Source organism: Triturus cristatus, chromosome 3_2 (assembly GCF_964204655.1).
Source record: "Triturus cristatus chromosome 3_2, aTriCri1.1, whole genome shotgun sequence".
Classification (NCBI taxonomy): domain Eukaryota; kingdom Metazoa; phylum Chordata; class Amphibia; order Caudata; family Salamandridae; genus Triturus; species Triturus cristatus.
In genome coordinates, this window is record NC_140584.1 from 196,302,582 (window position 1) to 196,321,271 (window position 18,690).

An 18,690-nucleotide genomic window follows, 5' to 3' on the forward strand; every position below is an offset into this window, starting at 1 on the left:
TGCATGAAGATCTTCGTTTCAGGTAAAGAAACAGATCAGTGATCTAAAATGAAGTGTTCATATCTTTTCTGGGGTTTTCTTTGTTTCTGAAAATAGAAACCTGCTTCAGTGCTCGAGCAGCGGTGCAGACCCCTATGTGCGCATGTATCTGCTTCCAGACAGAACGTGGCCAGGAAGAAAAAGGACAACGGTGAAGAGAAAAACATTGAACCCACAGTATGAAGAAAAGTAAGTGTATGAATTAGCATTGGTAAGAAATTCAATTTGTGTTTTTGAGGTAAACCCAACACAAAACAGATGATCCTTTGAACCTTTTTAGAGACACAGCAGGAGGTGCACAAATGCAGTGTATGTGTTACTTTGCCCAGGTGAAGAAGCTGCAAGCATTGTTTTTAGCACCATGGCTGTTTTTGGTAAAAAATAAATGATGGCCATACTCCAAAAATATATACTCATTGATTACAAAAATTAATTAATTAATAGCTACTAGCCAAATCCACATTGGAATAGATTTTTAGTTTTGTTATTTTGTTGTCTTCCACAAACTGCCCTTGCTTCCATGACTTAGTACAGAGATGATAAAGCACCCAGTGGCAGTGGAAGGAAGGAAAGGGAAGATTTGGGAGTAACCAGTTGAACCTAAATAAAGAGTCATCATATGGGGAGGTAGTTTGTAGCGAGAGGAGATGGGAGAACACTGACAAGTAGGCTGGTGAGTGAACTGTTGAAAAAGCAACTGGACATGGAAAAGAGACCATCTATGTTGTAGGAAATGAAACATCGCACAGTAGTTCTAGTGAGGACGTTTAGATGTAGCAGTTAACGGTGGTGGTTTGAGAGGTCCAAGAGGGCGAGGACATATGTTTGTCTTGGACAAATCTTGAGCTATAGAAGAGAGAAATCTTGGTAGAGTGTATATTGGAAAGCTGGATTGCAAAGGGCTGTCAGTTTTTTTGCAACAATTTAGGATTTGATAAAAACTATCCTTTTAGGAGTGGTAAAATAATTAATTTACATTAGTTGTACATTTTCAGATAGAATGCAAGCACTTTGGTTTATGTGAGCTCCAGAACCATATTGCCCTGAAATGCATAGCATTGTCTGCTGCAAGACAAACTGCGAACTTGAGGAAAATTTGGGAACATTATTGTAACCTCCTATTCCCCCTCCTTTCGACATATTTCATAGCCTGTTTTAAGATATGGTTGTGGATTATGGGTTTGTGCTTGGTCTCCACAGGTTGTTGATGGTTGCCAAGCTTTGTAGCTAGCCTGTTTGCTTAATGGACGAGGTACTTACCTTCGGTAACAATGTATCTGGTAGAGACAGTCAAGCCGCAGATTCCTTAACCTCAGAATATCCCCAAGCGTCCGACTGGATCCGGAAAACTTTCTGCAGCAGCACTTGTGTGCACCGTGGGCGGCGCCGCACGGCTCTGCCCTGACGTCGTCCACGGACGTGACGTCAGCGGAGCCATATATGCCCCTCCCGGCACGCTAACATCAGTTTACATCTGAGAAATGTTTCTGTGCCCCAACGCGGAGCCACCACCAAAAACTGTGAGAATATGGGAACAGTGTGCAAAAAAAAAAAAATGTAAAAAGAAATTGAATGGTGAAAAAACAGCACCATATAGGACAGTGCCAGGCACTGTATATTGAAAACTAGTGAAGGGAAAGAGCAGAGCACCGCTCTGGGAAGCAACCTCGCCAAAGCGAAGGCTAAACCTCTCCTGGAGGCAGAAGATGTGAAAAGACATCATGGCAGACGACAGTCTACAACCACAATACATAACCGTGAAGGACAACAAGGAAAGAGAATGCAGGAAGCCCAACCTGAAAAGGTCCTCGCAGAATGGGGAGGATGGGCGGGTGTTAAGGAATCTGTGGCTAGACTGTGTCTCTACCAGATAAATCGTTACCGAAGGGAAGTAACTCGTCCATCTGATAAACACCTAGCCGCAGATTCCTTAACTTAGAATAGATACCAAAGCCATACCCATAGAGGAGGTGGGTATGCGACTGAACCCCACCAAGTTCCAGAGAGAACTCAGCCATCAACAAGATGACAAAACACAGTAGGGACTGCAATGCCAGTGTAGCCAACACCAGACCATGAGGCTCAGACAAGAGCGGAAAACAATGGGAGGCAAAGGCACCATAAGCCGTCAAAGAACAGCACAAAAACCCCCGTATGTATACCAGGTTGAGAGAAAAAAAAGCACAGAGCCAGAAATGTCGGTGCGGAAGAGGAGTTTAATGACTTTGCAAAGAAGAGGAACTGAGCCTAGGGTCCGATGGGTCCGCAGGATCCGATGTGTCGACCAGAAGCAAGACCCAGAGAGAGGACAAAACGGTATGACCGCGCATACCGGTCGAGTATGCACAACCGTACAAAAAAAAAAGCACTGTTTAACCTGCACCAGCTAAGATACGTGTGGCAGCAGTGGCAGGATGCCGACCCATGACCAGAAAGTGCCGGCATTACCAGAAACACAAGACAGTCCAGCATGCAGTAGCTCCTTCACAAAGACATGTGAGAGGGTGGATGGCAACAAGCAAAAGCACCCAGAACAGAAATACAGTAAGAATGTTAGTCTTGTGGAAGACAGGAATACACATAAGCATACAGTGTGGACGCCAAAACCACACTAATTTAGGGAAATCCCCCTGTAGGGTAGCGTGCGCAGCCCAGATGTGAAGGACGCATCACCATGAGAAGACCAGGGCGAAGACCACGGACACCCCAGGAAAAAACATTGCCTGCGCGATCCTGCTGTGGGAAGAGCACAGAGCAGATATATATATCAAGAAAGAAAGAAATCTAGAAATGTGTTGCATAATACAAGACTAAGGTACGCCAGAAATATCAACAGTCATATTGAAGTAGAATCGGACAGGACAATGTCCAGATCCGTAAGCGACATCAGCCAGCCGCCCGGGAGGACTCACGGTCCCCCGCTAGACAGATGAGGAGATGGAGCAAGACACGATAATGGAAACAGTCAGGACCAACCTAATGGTCTAGGGACCCAAGAAGCGAGTATACTGAAGAGAACACTCCCCCCCCCCCCCCGAGAGTGTTACAGCAGACACCCAATGCAGAAGTGAGAAACACCTGTGCGGACGGCAGCAGGGAAAGAGAAAAAAACTCCTCTTGGGAAAGTACCAAGAAAACAAGGGCACAAGGCAATGTACAGCATAGACGTAAAGTGCGAAGACGCCACCGCCTAAGACGATGTCCAGACAGGACTGAAGTGTGAAAAATCATTACCCATCCTGAAGAGGGGAGGGTAGAACCAGCACTGCAGAAGCGGAAAAAAAAGAACTCACACTCTGATAGTGAAATAACCAGGGTGCACTATCGGTACGCGCAAGCACTAAAGAAGCGTGCCGTGCAGCGGCTGTGCTGTGGCGGTATACGATGGCAGGGCGTCCGCCGTGGAAGAACTGTGCCTGAACGGGACAGAGCAAGGGGCCCCAAGGTACAGTGGCAGGCGAAAAGAAGAGCAGCCAACATGGACAAAGGAGCACAGCGATGCAGAAAAACGCCCTTGTGAATGAAAGGCAGGTGAGGCAGAAGCCTCATGGTAGGGAATTTATACCGATGCTCAGAAGTACTACGGACAACCGTAGACCCCAACCGTAATTGAAAGTGCAATAGAGCGACGCCAACCTAAGGGTCCCATACAGCAAAAAGAGAAGACCGAGTAATCCACAGAAGAACCTCTGTTAGAAATACTCCACAGGAGCGTACCAAGCCTTCCTTGTAGGAAGACAGCTACACAACAGCTAGTAAATGCCCCACATAGGGTAAGTCTTAACCCCGGCAAGGGGGCTTCCTCTGGAGCCAAGCTCACAGACCAAGGACTGAAAAGAAGGCAGAACCAGCTGGCCAGCTGTACTGACCAAAGGCAAACATGTCGGAGCATCCGCCAAGACCGTCTGGGTATTAAGTCATGAACCCAGTGTCCAAAACAAAGAAGGCAACATAGTCACACAGCGTGTGACAAAGACAGGCAACAAGGTCAAGAAAGCAAGGCCACAAGGGCCAGCAAATCAGCAGATCCCATAGAGCGTCCCGAACGTTGTCGGGAAAACGACTATCACGCAGCCATGCATGGCGGTGCAAAGCAACCGACCGGGCCATTGCTCTACCAACAGAGTCGGTAGCGTCCAGGGCCGATCGAATGGAAAATTGTGCCATTCCTTGGCCATCAAGAATAAGACAATGCAAGTCAGCCCGTGGCCCTTCTGGGAGAGAAGGAAGAAGGAGCTCAACCAAGTCCCAAAGGTCAAAGGAAGCGCATGCGAACACGCAAGATGTGTTTAAGGCACGGATGCCCGCACTGGCGGAGGCAAAAATGTGGCGCCCACATGTCTCCCGCCACAGAGACTCCCTAGTGGGAGGAAGCAATGGGAGAGCGAAAGAAGGCTGCAAGGCGAAAGCCGCCTGGACAACCAGACCCTGAGCTCTAGGGTGAAGGGACAAGCAGAATGGATCATCTCGGGCAGGGCGACGCCGGCGAGCAATGGCTCGATCAAGAGGGTCACCAGAGGAGGGCCGTGTCCAGGTACCAAGCATGATATCAAAGAAAGACCCACCAAGGGGCAGCAAAGGCTCCACATCCACAGGCTCCATGTGGAGGAGATGCAGTAAAGCATCAGTGGGTAGGGAATCCCCAGGGGGCTGCAAGCGGAGAATATCCACACCCCTCGAATAGCCGTCGCGAAAGGCCGTGCTAGCCTCTGTCGCCATTCTGGGAGGCGACAACAAACCGTCGGTAGGTTACGGTTGAAGACCAACTCGTCCACTAGAGAATAAAGGTGGAGCATCCTGGGGTTGATCCAAAGGCCAAGGAACACTAGGCACCTGCACCAAGGAGCTCTGAAACAACCCTGGGCACGGTGAGCCCAGAGGCAGCTCATCCTCCTGTAACAGAGGAGCCGCTTGCACCGGCGTCGACCGACGCGGAGACGGCGTCGACTTGACGTTGAGAACCTTCAGAGGGGAGTCTTATCTGGGCACGGATAGACGGCGACTCGACCTCCACCTGCGGGGAGGAAGGAGATCGACAGGGCGTTGAACTCTGCACCACAACCGGCGTCAGCACAGGAAGCCGCACCGGGCTATGCTTTGACTGGACGGGCGAGATGGACGGACGACTGGGATGCCCCTCCGGGCAGTGTCCCGTTGACGTCGTATCTACTCCAGTCGATGCACGCAGCCGACGCCGAGGACGAATCCGCTGGCGAGGATCTGACGAGTGCCTTCCTCCTCTGTGGGACCCGAAGGCGCACTAGGTAGAGGGGGTGACCCAAAGAAAACTTGGAGAGCCTTTGAATAGGCCTCCATTTGGGGCCTCGTCTCTCCGACACCAGGGAAGACTGGGTATGAGGGAGACGACTCCTGGGCGCCTGTGCTCGGCAAAGACCGAGAGCAGCGGGCCCCAGCGGCACGTTTACAGGAGGATGACTTCTGTGACTTATGTTTGTGCTTACCTGTCTCCGAACGACGTTCACGGAAATGACCCCGGGAGCGGGCCCGATCCCGAGAGGGAGAGCGGCAGCGTGAAGGCGCAGGACCGAACAACCGGGCGGCCAGCAGCTTCATACGATGCTCCCTTAGGTGTTGCACTCCTCGGAGTCGTGGTGCACCCCCAGGCACCACATGCATATCGCGTGCGGATCCGTGACAGACCTTGCTGCTTGCAGGTCTCACACACCTTAAAGCCCAAAGGCATCGCACACTGTTCCATGACGCCAAAGACGGCGAAAACGCCTGAAAAACAGGCCAAGGAACCGCTAGTTTTCCAGGATCCGCGTTGGGACGCGGAAAAGAAGAAAACTGACGTCAGCGCGTCGGGAGGGGCATTAATGGCTCCGCTGACGTCACGTCCATGGACGACGTCAGGCCGGAGCCGTGCGGCGCCTTCCCCGGCACGCGGAGGTGCTGCTACGGAAAGTTTTCTGGAGCCAGTTTGAAGCCTGTGGATATTCTAAGTTGAGAAATCTGCAGCTAGATGTCTCTATCAGATCTTAGCTGCAGTAATGCATATGGTAGAATTGGAGCCGCTGTGCTGAAAGAATTTAAGTGATACAGTGTAAAACATCATTGTCATATGAAATAAGGGAAAAAGCTGCTTGGACTCGTACATTGGTAATATAAAAGGGACCGTTTATGCTGAACTATGCTTCACCATGTTTCTAATTTCACAAGTGACTGCTGATCTATGAATGTAATGGTTTTTTTTCTACAAAACTGATGTTTGCAGCATAAGTTTTACTTGAAATAAAAGATAAAAAAAATTGTTTTTTAAAACAAAGTACACATTATTGTAACACTAAATTTACAGCATAGTGTGTGTTTCTTAGGCATTTTACTGACCTGTACAGAAAGAGCAATAAAAGAAAATATATTTTTTTTACATTTATATTGACTAAATGTTGCATCACAATACGCTGCTGGCCAGATGAAACACCCAAAGTAGAGGATTGCATTAAGGACATGGTAGAATGAGCAGTAGTTGAAGAAATAGGGATGCGTATGTATAGAGCTGATTATAAATTAGTGGAAGATGTGTAATATATCAAATTTCTAGTGTAGGATTTTTTATATCTAACACTAGATCGCTATAGACCAGAGAATCATTTTAAACAGTGTAGAATGTATCAACTAATCGAGATTTCGAAGCAGATACGTTTGTGTTTCTGCTACTAACTATCCTCCTTGCGATGCCATCTCGTTGTATAGTTTTGTTAACATCAAAATATTTTTAAAACAAATTAATGATTATTTTTTTTACTTCAAAAGATCTTTTATTTTTAGCATTGACTGCTGTAGTTCTTTTGATGAGGCAGCAGTCAGTGGCTGCCGAGTATTAAATATTTTGCTAATTAAGTAGTTAAAATCTTATTTGCGCTCAAATTGGGATTACCAGAACACTCGTAATAAAGTTTGCACTCAAATTAGAATTAGAAGCAGTGGGTATTTACTAGAGTCTTGAATTGTTTTCAGTGTGTAGATTTCACCAGGTTTTTACCTAGTGAAATTTGCACGAAAAAAATAGGCCATAAGAGGGAAAATATGTGGTACTCTGATATGAAAACTCGAACACTGCATGTTGTACCTTATTCCAACCTTCCCTTCCCAAAATAGACTGGTAACGAGGGTGGAGACTGGGATTGATGAGGTGTTTGGGTGGTGAAGGGTGGGAGTCAAGAGGAGAAGACCATTTTCTTTGTAAAATGATAATCTGGTTTCAGACAAAAGCTACATATCTCCCCCTTGATCTGTTTAAAAACTTGTAGACTAGAATTTTAAATAATTTTTCCCTGCTGTTTCAGATTCGAGTTTTTTGTGTCCGAGGAAGATGTGAAGCGAAGGACTTTGGATGTTGCTGTGAAAAACAATAGGTCATTTGTTTCACAACAAAGGAAAGAACTTGGAAAGGTTTGTGCAATTGCAGAAAACGTACTCCACCGTCTTTGACTTATTACTACGAAAGAAATGTAGTTATGCACTATTTGAGTTAATATATAAATGTTGATATGGAGTCTAATTACTTAATGGACATGTCCTTACCTGCATCACCAAAAGGAATGCACACAGTAGCAAATCTGAGGTACACAGTAGAACTGCTCTATACCAATAAACACGCATACCGCAACTAGAAGGGAGCCATGGACACCGCTCACAGCTTTGCATTAGGTCACACCCCATTCCAGTTTTTACAGGATGCCACTATTCTTGGAAATACTGGAGTACTGAAGAGAAGTGGCAATTAAAGAAAAAACTGGCTTTAGTCAATGAGGGTGCTTCTGTCTATTAAGTTTCAAACATTATTTCTCCTTCAGAAATGCCCATATTTGAATATTTCACACAAACATTTACGTAATTTCACCTGAGTGCAGAATGGCCCCTTGCATGCTAAGAACACCTGCCTGCTTGTATGTCCACTCCTGGTCCTCTTAGGGCACCCTGCAAAAGGGCTGCTTCTGGGCTACTAACTATGTCTCTTGGTACAAAATCAGTTTTGCCTAAATAAGCTAGATGCACACAACCCAGGGGTGCTGTTATGCATTTTGTGTAGAGCAGATGACTTCTGTTCAAAGTACTTTACAAGATGAGTGAATTTAGTCAGCACAGGTTTTGACTTTTCCTACACTGAGGTGACGAGTTACCTACCCACTGTCTGAAATTGTTCAGTGCTTCTGGGGACAGACCTAATTTTCCAAATTTTGGGCTCTGCCAGGAGCCACATATCAAGTGCTAGCCATTTTGATATGTTCCTTTTCCAAACAACTTGTGGCTGTGTATATGCAGTCTCATGGTATTGCCCCCATCTTAACTGAAACAACAAGAACCCTGAGGTCTAAACTAGCCAAGAAAAGAAACGAACAGGTGACGATAGAATAACAAACAAAAGCCCAATTGACTAAGTAAAAGGGCAATCCTTTTTAAGGACGTAATCCCTCACTCACCCTGGGTGACATGCTTCATCATATGGGATTCTCCTCCCAGAGAAATATCCTAGTTCCTCTGGGGGCTACAACCCCCTCTTTGAGAGGGAGGAGCTCAGGGATGTTTTGATGATACACTAAAGGATGGACTAAATCCACATATGATGAGCTAATTCGTATGAGTGAGGGGTGCAGTGCTGAAAAACTGATTGTGCAGTGGGAAAAGTGTATTAAAACTAGTCACGGGACAGCAAAGGGAAGTTCTCTTATCACAGCCGTGCCGAAGCTAGATTAAAATAGTGAACACCACTAGTCAACGATGTAGACTATGGTGATAAACGACAAAGAATGGTCAACATGTTTCAGCCAACACGCCTAAAGAGGCTCGGCTTTCATCAGGACCACAAGAGCTACTGCAACATGAAAAAAACTGTGTGAATCCTACACAGAAAAAAGGATACTGTGAACACCCAATGACTGCTTGAAGGGTGTACGCCAGCTTGTCATCTCATCATCACCCGTAAATACTGGGTGGGACCATAACCTCCACCTGGCAACCGCTCAGGAAGGGAACACCGCTCTGTCCGTCGGGGAACCGAGGCTTGAATGAGCCTGTGGCCGGAGGTGCCCCCATCTTTACAACCAGAAATGCCTTAAAGATGTGGAAAGTTGAAAATCTTAACTCAAGATGCAGTTTTTAGGTATCTCATATAGCAGGAACCAAATTTCAAAAATAAATATTTTAAATTATTATTTTCTTTGACTTAAAGTTTTTAACATTAAAGCTTACATCTTCAAAACAGAGGTCTTCTTAAGATCATATAGAATGAGTACTAAGGCCCTCATTACAAATAGCCTGTTAAAATCCATGTTCTCAAGGTTCCTTCAAGGCTTTGAGACGTCTATCAAAAAGGGGATCCTTTCACATTTGAAAATACCAAAGTAACATAAGATAACCCAGAAAGGTGAAGATTTCATTATCTCTAAATATGGCATACCATTCTATGGCCTCGTATAAAAGAAGGATCAACGACATTCCTCAGGATTTTCGAGACATTTTTCCAGTCCCTTCCATCCATAAACACTTAGTATCACACAACAGTGCCTTACTCATTACAAAACCCTCCCAAATTAACTTTCCAAATAGAGTACAATGGTGAAAGATTTCAAAAAGCATACCCCCGCCCAAACAATAGGATGACATTTTCACATGCACAAACAATTTTGCTCACTATACCCAAAGATGAGAAGCAGTATATAAAATAATGAAGAGATGGTGTTACACATTTTACACCCCTGCACACAATAGACAGATCAGAATCAGCACACTGTTAGAGACACTGTAGGGAGAGGGGCACAGTACTGCAAATATGGGCATGCCCGAAGCTCAAAGAGTTCTGGGGAGCTATATTACCCACTATCTAGCAAACTGAGGGGGAAACTGAGGCCACCATCCTGGTGACCATAGTTTTAGGCATGCCATTAGCGCCAGTTTACTCATTACACTCTGTTAAAGGAAAGTGCATCCCACACCTGCTTCTCACTGCCAAACAAATGATATTGAGCCAATGTGGTAACCCAATGGCACTAAGAGTGGAAATATGGCTTGGGCATCTTTGGCACTTACTGGCATATGTAAAGGTGGCATATGAGCTCAAAGTGGGGTGCTTAGATTCAATAAAATGTGGGACCCATTGCTTCAGTATCTTAATGCTGACAATAGGGGCCTTTACAGCCGAAGCAGGGATGGAGGAGCACAATCTACTACAACGCACACTTTAAAACAGGTCACTGCGAGGTGAGTGGGTATGTTGAAGGAGGGGTTAAACTTGGGGAAGAGTTGATGGGTATTCACTCAAGACTGGACTACCTGCCTGAAGTTCTGTAATTGTTTTCTAAATTCAATATAAACTATTGAATCGAAAACCACAGTTTTTTTCCACAACCTGGAATTGGAGCTACCGGGGGTTCCCATAATTGTTAGAGTGTGGCAGTAACAGGGATCACATTTTGAGGAACAGCGCAAGGCATTAAGTGTTTCTGTGCTGATTGCTCCATGGTTTTCCATAGTCGGTCACACATCGATCTCCATGTGAAAACCAAAAACTAGCAATTCTGGAACTTGGAATATTCGTAATTAAAAAAAAAAATGTTGAAGGATGCTCAACTAGTCCTGATGAAAGTTAAGTGACCCTGAGGGGCAAACATCCTGAGATGGCGTAGTGAGCAAAAGAGGGATGGATTTAACCCAGAAGACATGACTGGGGGTGAATGCTTGATTCATTCAGCATTCGTCCATCATTTGTTGCTGCAGCACTTTTCACCCGAAGTGGAATGGGTATGCCCAGACATGGGTCCTTTGCTTGCTGTGCCACTGGATTCAAGCTAGCCTGGCTGATGAGGGGTGTTACCCTGAAACTGGTCCCAGGATGATTGTTTCCAGTCCAGGGAGGACCTGGCTTGGCAGTTTGGGCTGGACCGCTCCCTCTTGACTGGGGGTGAACGTTTAATTCATTCAGCCTTCCATCCATCATTTGTTGCCGCAGCACTTTGCGTTACTTTTAGGCAACTTTCCAGCACAAAGGTTTTGCATTGCAAAGTAAATAACAAAAAAAACTTTTTTGTGCTGGTTTGCACCACTTTTGTGTCTCAAACACAGTGCAAAATGTTTGTAAATATGACCCTGAATGGTTTGAGAAAATCACCCACATCTTTGTATAGTGAAGGTATTGGTGCGATTCGCTCCTACCTATTGTGTGCAATGTATTTCTGGTGCTAGAAAGTGATTGAAGATATTTATGATGCCTCAATGCAGTGCTTTAAATGGGCCGGTACTGCCCGGTACTGAGTACCGGCACTTTTTTATTTTGAGAGGGAGAGTACCACCAAGAGTGACGTATTACATTTAATTGGAGAGTACCAGCACTTCTCAGAAACATGCAGGTACTCTGGTTTAGAGTACCTGCACTTCTGTTTTTCCATTTCAAGCACTGCCTCAATGGTAGTCTTTAAACTAATAGGTGTCACCATGAGTAACATTAGGGACTTCAGCTATCCCTAATTCTTCCTCTTCGAAGTATCCCAGTTGAAGACAAAAGACCTGAGCAAGGTAGAGACTGATGTAGTTTTTATGGACAAAATATTCGCAGAAAGTGGTGTGTGTTCTAAAACAGTCATTACATTATGTAGTTGACTGTGAAGTGTATATCAGACATGCAGAACTCTATGCTGGTCTTTGAACTTTAAGGTATTTTGATCTTTAGGCGAAACATTTAGCGTTTGGTTTCTGCATCTGCTTTCAGACCATGAGGAAGAAAAATGTTGCTTATCTTCTCTAACAATCTTTGTAGTAGATACTCTAGCTGCTTGCACATTCCTCATCTTGTGAATACCCCACATACCCTTCACCCACCTACACAGGTACCAAGCTGGATCTGGGTATTCTTGCAGTAGCTCATCAGTGCAGGTAGATCTGGGTCCACACCCAATGTGACATAACAGATCTTTATTAGGTGTCAGCCGTCTGTTTCTGTCCTTTTCCCTCAGTCTCAGAGGCGGACACAAGACTAATGAGATGGATAGAATGATGGCAGTGTACAGAAGAACTAACTTTGAACCTTAATACAAAAATCTGCAAGACCTTTCCTCAGAACACTGAGGTGGGCCTCTTATTATGGTATCCTCCATATGAATATTATGTTCGTAGCACATATAGCTGTAGAGATATGTGATCTGCATACTCCTGTCTTTTAGTGTTGGCTTGAACATTGCAAGTTGGTTTTGTTTGAAGATGTCTGTTCAAGTCACATGGTATGATGTAACTCCTCCCTTATTTTGGAAACGCGCATGCACACTGACTCCATTGTTGGATTATTTTTCTCCGCCATTGGGTCCGATTTACTACGCCATTGGGTTCCGTCACATACCAAGGAGGCTCTTAGACACGACGTATTGCATGTTTGCTGCTTTGGTTCCATTCAGTAGCTCTTCCACTCTTGTCATCAAGAAAGACTTCTTCAGCACCTGTGTTTGGTTTTCTTTCTGTTTCAACACTTCGAAGACAGTCTCAGAAGATCGGGTCCCAGACCCTCTAGCACCCATGCTTCTTTGGAGCTCTGCGTTCTTTCCCTCCATCCACTCCGGAGAATTAAGAGGCATAAAGGGTAATGGAGCGGATACCCTTTAGAAAATGCCCTCAGTGCCATGCCAGTTATCCTTTGGCCAACCTCCACTGGGTGTGTAATCCATGCCTCTCTCCGGACTACAGTGTGCATCTTCTGTCTAGCCTTTCGTTGCAAGAAGAATGAATGAATACCTATTTATATAGCGCATGGCTACCCTAGGGCATCCCAGCGCTGTTAAGCTGTTAAGAAGACCCTTCAACAACGCAGAGGCAGATGCTAAGCACACATTAGCATGCACCGGCAGTCAGCAGCTATCACACCCGGCCTCTTCCATGGATTTCCAGGTCCCTAGGATTCCCCCGTTTGTAGTGTTGGGTTCATGTTGCCCCCATCATATCGCGCCGACTCACAGCAATGCCGCTCCTCCTCGCCAAGAGCAGGGTGGCATTACATTGGGGGGAAACCTCTGCCCCTAAGTTGCGGGACTAGTTAAATGACGTAGCATAATGCCATGAACAGCTGGAGTGCCACTGGGATCTCATGCCTTATCCATCAGGACCTACAGATATCTAGGGGGGCAGTTGTTACATATCTTGCTCTCTGAGTGACCAAGAACAGCCTATGAGAATAGACATTGATTGACTGGATGCCCTGCGGAACCCCACTATCACAAAGGGTCATATCTCTCAACCCCTGCTGCTCCAGTGACAAATGTGACACTGCACTACTAGTGCCCCCCCACCCCCCGGGAATGCACTCTGGCTCCCACGAAATGCCAGATCATGCACACTGCACCCCAACTGTTACATCTTGCTTGTCAAAGACACTCTGTCACTGCTAAGTATTACTTTGCTTAGATGTCGCCTGTTCTAATGCACCTTGTGTTACCATATGCAAAGTGTATAAGTAAAGTGGTGTATTACTGATGTAGTAGAATGGACATGGCAACTTGTTTGGTTCCATAAAACCCATTAAATAAAGTTTAAACAAAAATCAAAAATCTATTGGCAAGAAATGTCATTAAGAAGAGAGATAGGGTAACGCTATTAACCTTCACATAAAGGGTTCTAATTAAAAATACCAGATTACTTTGTGAAAAGCTTCCATCTTTATGTGCCACCCAGAAAGCTTCACTCTAGCAGTAATTCACCCCTACCAAAGCCCAGATCGAAGTGGGTCAGAGCAGGTAGCAGATCTTTTTTGCCTTTCAGGCAGGTGTGGAGTGTTGGGGACAAAAAAGGGACTCAACAGAATTGCTGACCTTCTGGGATATATTAAAACATTTGTTGTGCCTCACCTGATTCCTTCTTCCTGATTTTCTAAGTGCTTGGATGCCCTTCAAGGCTTTCAGTGCTCTATAAATGGTTGGACAAGTGGGACTGGAAAGGGTTGAACAGTTGAGAAAAAGCCCTTAACCCCCAAGGCCTCTCCACCTAACAACGCCAGCAATCCGACTCTCAATACCTGCTACTGCCATCATTGCATTTGAAAGACGTTTGAGTGTATTATCTGAAGAGGGAGTGGGAGCCGCCTTAAAGAGAAACTCTTTTGCTGTTTTCATAGATTGGAAAGTGTGCTGAACATACACTGACTTCACAAACACTACTGCTACCAGCATAATCATTTAAACCCATCCTTGATAAAGTATTACCTTGTATCACATTCTGACATCCTTGGTTTTGCTCAGAGATGTTAAGCCTAGATGAACACTTGCTAAGATATTGAGATCCAAGATGTTTTGTGCCTGAGTGTAGCAAGATTTCTAGCATGTCTCAACTATCTGAAATTTAGGTTGAACCAGACTCTAAATTAAACGTTTGTTGAACTTTGCAAACTATAAAATTATTTCTTATGTCTTATTTCGATTCTAATAATCATTTCATTATAGGTCCTAATTGACTTGTCAAAAGAAGATCTTGCCAAAGGGTTCTTTCAGTGGTAAGTCTGTCTTTTTCTTTTAGTTCATTGATAGTTTTGTTCATTTATCCAAGTCATGTATACAAAGTCAGAAAATGTAATGTCTTGCCAATCCTGGAGATTACATATGACGTGATTGCCAAGGCTACTGAATTTTTGGTCACATCCTTAATATGGTTCCTAAACCTATACAAAAGATGACCATTGTAATCTTAGTTTAATGTAGGGGGCTTCTGGGAAGGAGAAGAACAGTGGTTGCGTGTAAGGCATCTAAACGAACAATAGGCAGATGTGAAGCACAAAGTAAATTCCTGATGTAAGCGACTACTAGTTAACTGCCTTAAATTGTTAGCTAGAAAAGAGAAATGTTCCTCTCTGTAAAACACGACTATCAAACTTTGATAATATCTGGTCTCCTCTAGATCCAAGTATATAGGTTTAGTAAACTGTGCATTTATGACATTTTACTTCATTTCCTCTCTTTTACAGGAATATTATTTGCGTTTGGCTAAAGGAAAATCAGTAGAAGTGTTTTGAATAAGTCCCTGCCTTTTTAGTTTTGCAACCGTACTTTTCTGTGGTGGATATGTGACTTATTCATACCCTTGATCAACACTAGGGCAGATACAATTACAGCAAAACAAATTACATGTATTCAGCTGCTGTGTCCGACTGAGCAGATGCACCAGTTAGTCATTTGTTATCTGTATTAGTTCCATGACTGAGAGCTGAGGTGTGCACCTCTACTTTCTAGAGATATTCTATCTATATTTCAGAACATTAGGTAACACATTTATTCACTTGCTTTAGATGTTCTGTATCTTAATAGACTACATTTGCCTTTAGAACCCTTTGCTCTATCATTTCACGGATTTGTGGAATTGACACAAATGATGAAGTGTGAATGTAAGAGTAGCCCTCAAAAGTGCATGAACAGAAATCTTTTCAAACAGATTGTAGATTCATTGTTATTTTGATGAAGCCACATATTGTGCATTATTGGTTTTTTAAAATACCTAAATAACAAGCTATTTACCTTTAGTCCCACTCATTCTGCTAGATATTCTTTCTAACCGCAGATTCCTCACATTGTCAATATCCCCATGAGCCAAACTGGACCCGTAAAACTAAAAAGCAGTGCTCCAGCGCAGCGATATATGGCTTCAATCTGCTCCAGAACAGATGATCGGAGCCCTGTATAAGTGCCACCCATGCACGCAGACATCAGATTCTTTCATGAGATTGTCTGTGCACTCAGATGTGGATCCCACAAACAAATCGGAATAACCAGTATAGAGAGTCCTAAACTGGGGCCTTTTAGATGGAAATGAGACCACAGAACGAGGAGGTAGGATGGCATTAAGGAAGCTGCATCTCAATAGAGTATTTACCAGAAAGAGCATTACCGAAGGTAAGTAACTTGTTGTTCTGATGGATATTTTTAACTGCAGAATATTCAACTTGTGAATAGATCCCAAAGAAGTCTCTCCCAAGCTGGTGTGTCTTTGGAATGTCTCAGACTAAAGAGTCCTACAGGACTGAATAGACAAAATACCTTTCCCAGCAGACCTGCAAGAGCATCATGACTATATGCACTGATACCCACGTAGCTACCTGTCCAGGACAGGCACTCCGCCTGCCAACACAGTGGTACCAGCTTTGGCCCTGGTGGATTGAGCCCTCAGACCTTCTGAAGGCTGCTTCTAATCCTGGGGATAGCAGATCTTCGCACAAAGGACTGCATCATGAGATGGTCTGTTGCTGCACCACCTTGCCCTGCCTCGCCCCAAAGAACCCCAGAAGAAGCAGATTGTCCACTTGATGTTCCTTAGTTTGGTCAATATAAATGTTGAGTGCTCTTTCGGAGTCGCAATGATAGTCACTCTTCCTCTTTCGAGGGATGAGGCAGACCAAAGGGGGTCGGAAGAGTGATGGCTTGTCTGACATTAAAAGGCATCATTACATTCATTAAGATCTCTGCTCGATTAACACCAGTTTGTCTGGAAAAAAAGTTGGTAGAAGGATGCTGGATCATAAGGGCCTGAAGCTCACTCACATGGCATGCTGATGTAATTGCAACAAGAAAGACCGTTTTTAAAGTAAGGATGTGCAATGGACAACTGTGTACTGGTTCACAAGCAATACACATGAAAAAAGTGAGGATAAAATTTAAGTCCTGCTACGTCACAAAGGTCTTTGGTTAAACAGGTTTTAAAACTTTAAGAAAACGCTTCACAAGAGTTGATTTGAGCAAGGAGGGCTGGACCAGCCAATGTAAAAAGGCTGAAAGGGCCAACAAGTATCCTTTAACAGGGCCCACAGAAGTCCCTGATGGGTAAAAGACCAACATCAATGCATCCAATAGTTTGGCATTCAACAGGTCTTTTTGGCAGGCACCACACCAAGCCACAAACGTATCCCAAGGCCCGGCCCAGACAGATTTCGTAAAAGGGTTCCTAGCTGCAGGGTGACAACAGCTTCAGGAGGGAGATCAAAGGAGATTAACTGTTGCAGCTCAATTTCCATGCATGAAGGTGAAAGTTGTGCAAGCCTGGGTGCAAGAACCTGCCCTTCTGTTGCGACAGAAGGGCCTCCCGAAGCAACATCCTGAACGGAGGACAGATGCACAGGCCCAGATTCTAGTACTACAATTTCCTGGCATAATCCAGCACCACGAGGATGACTTGCGCCCAGTCATTCTTGATCTTCTTCCGAACGCTTGGCAGGAGAGGTAGCAGTAAAGGAGTCCTGTGCTCCACTGCATGTGGAATGCAACTCCGAGGGAGAGCGGTCTTGGGAACTCCAACGTGAAAAGGTTTTGACACTGCATGTTCTCAGCGGTGGCGAAACAATTGAGCTAAGGTTCTTCCCATTGCTGGAAGATGCCCTGCGCCATCTCCTGGTTCAAAGGACACTCGTGATCTGCTATGTGTCGGTGGCTGAAATTGTCCAACCTGGTGTTTAAAGATCCTGCCAGGTGGTGTCCCACCAGGGAAATGCCCTGATAATTCTGCCAGTTCTAGATGCACAAAACCTCCACGCATGGGACCCAATACTCTACACTGCCTTGCAGTGTCATATGGCAGTGGTGTTGCCTGTGAGAATCTGGCTCAAACTTCCTTTCATAGGCGGAAGGAAGACCTTCGGTACAAGGTGAATTGCCCGCACCTCCAATAGTTATGTGAAGGTGGATCTCTGCCGGAGACCAGAGTCCTTTGAGCTCCATCTCTCCCAGATGGCCTCCCCAAGCCAGGATTGGTGGGTCCATCACCACCGTCCACTATGGGTAAAGTAGGGAATGGGTTCTGCCATTGGTTCAATTGCAGTTCCATAGCCCCATTGTTGTCTCCATATGTCTGGCTCTGTTCCAAAAAGTTGGTGTAGTGGCTGTGTAATAATGGGATAGTGTCTGAGGAATTCAGTATCGTCTGTGTTTCATCGGGATGGAGGCACAGTCGAGGTGAAGTTGGTTCAAAGGCAGAAACCACAATAAGTTGTAGGCATTGACTTCCAAGGGACCGGTGCAGATTTCTGCACCAGGCCCGAAGTCTGCCCCAATTCTTGTGTAGCAGGTTTAAGGGCCAGAGATGGCGTAGAGGACAGACCTGCTGGCTATAACCCAGCTAGAGGCTCCTGCTTATCCTTGTGCCTTTTCTGGAGAGCAACAGTGGTGGAAAGAGGTTGACTCCTACTTCGAGGGCAAACAAAATCTGCTGCGGGAACAGCTTTGGGAGCATAAGCTCTCAACTTCAACCTGGAGTGTAACCTGTATGGATTCTTGCAGTGTTTTGCCTCGTAGAGCTTCGCATCATGTTTACAGATGGCTTTAGTGTTCGTCTGGGCACAATCATCACAGACCTTGGAGTAGGGCACTGAACCCAAACACCAGATACATACCTTGTGGGGATCTTTCACAGACATCTGGTTGTGAAATTCCCTTCAAGTCCCGTAGTCTCGGGAGATGACATGTTCCTTTACACACTGTAAACCTTTTGGGTAAAAATGTACTTCACTAAATGAAAAAGAGGCGTGGCGCTCCAGATCTGCATCTGAAGGCACGGAAAGTAAAGGAATGACGTCTGCACGCATCATTAGCCCTTAAATGCAGCTGAGATTGTCATTTCTGGAGCAGAGCGAGGTTGATGCTGAGTTACAGCGCCACCTACCAGCGTGCAAGAGCACTGCTC

At 45.1% G+C, this 18,690-nt stretch overlaps 1 protein-coding gene across 1 annotated transcript in view; it reads left to right on the forward strand.

Annotated features, from left to right (window-relative positions):
• Positions 1-18,690, forward strand: part of ESYT3 (extended synaptotagmin 3) — a 235,185-nt gene that overhangs the window by 212,663 nt on the left and 3,832 nt on the right. The window contains exons 20-22 of the mRNA XM_085647487.1: positions 97-228; positions 7,347-7,452; positions 14,475-14,524. Coding sequence (XP_085503613.1) covers positions 97-228; positions 7,347-7,452; positions 14,475-14,524 — 288 coding nt within the window. The remainder of the gene's footprint in view (positions 1-96; positions 229-7,346; positions 7,453-14,474; positions 14,525-18,690) is intronic.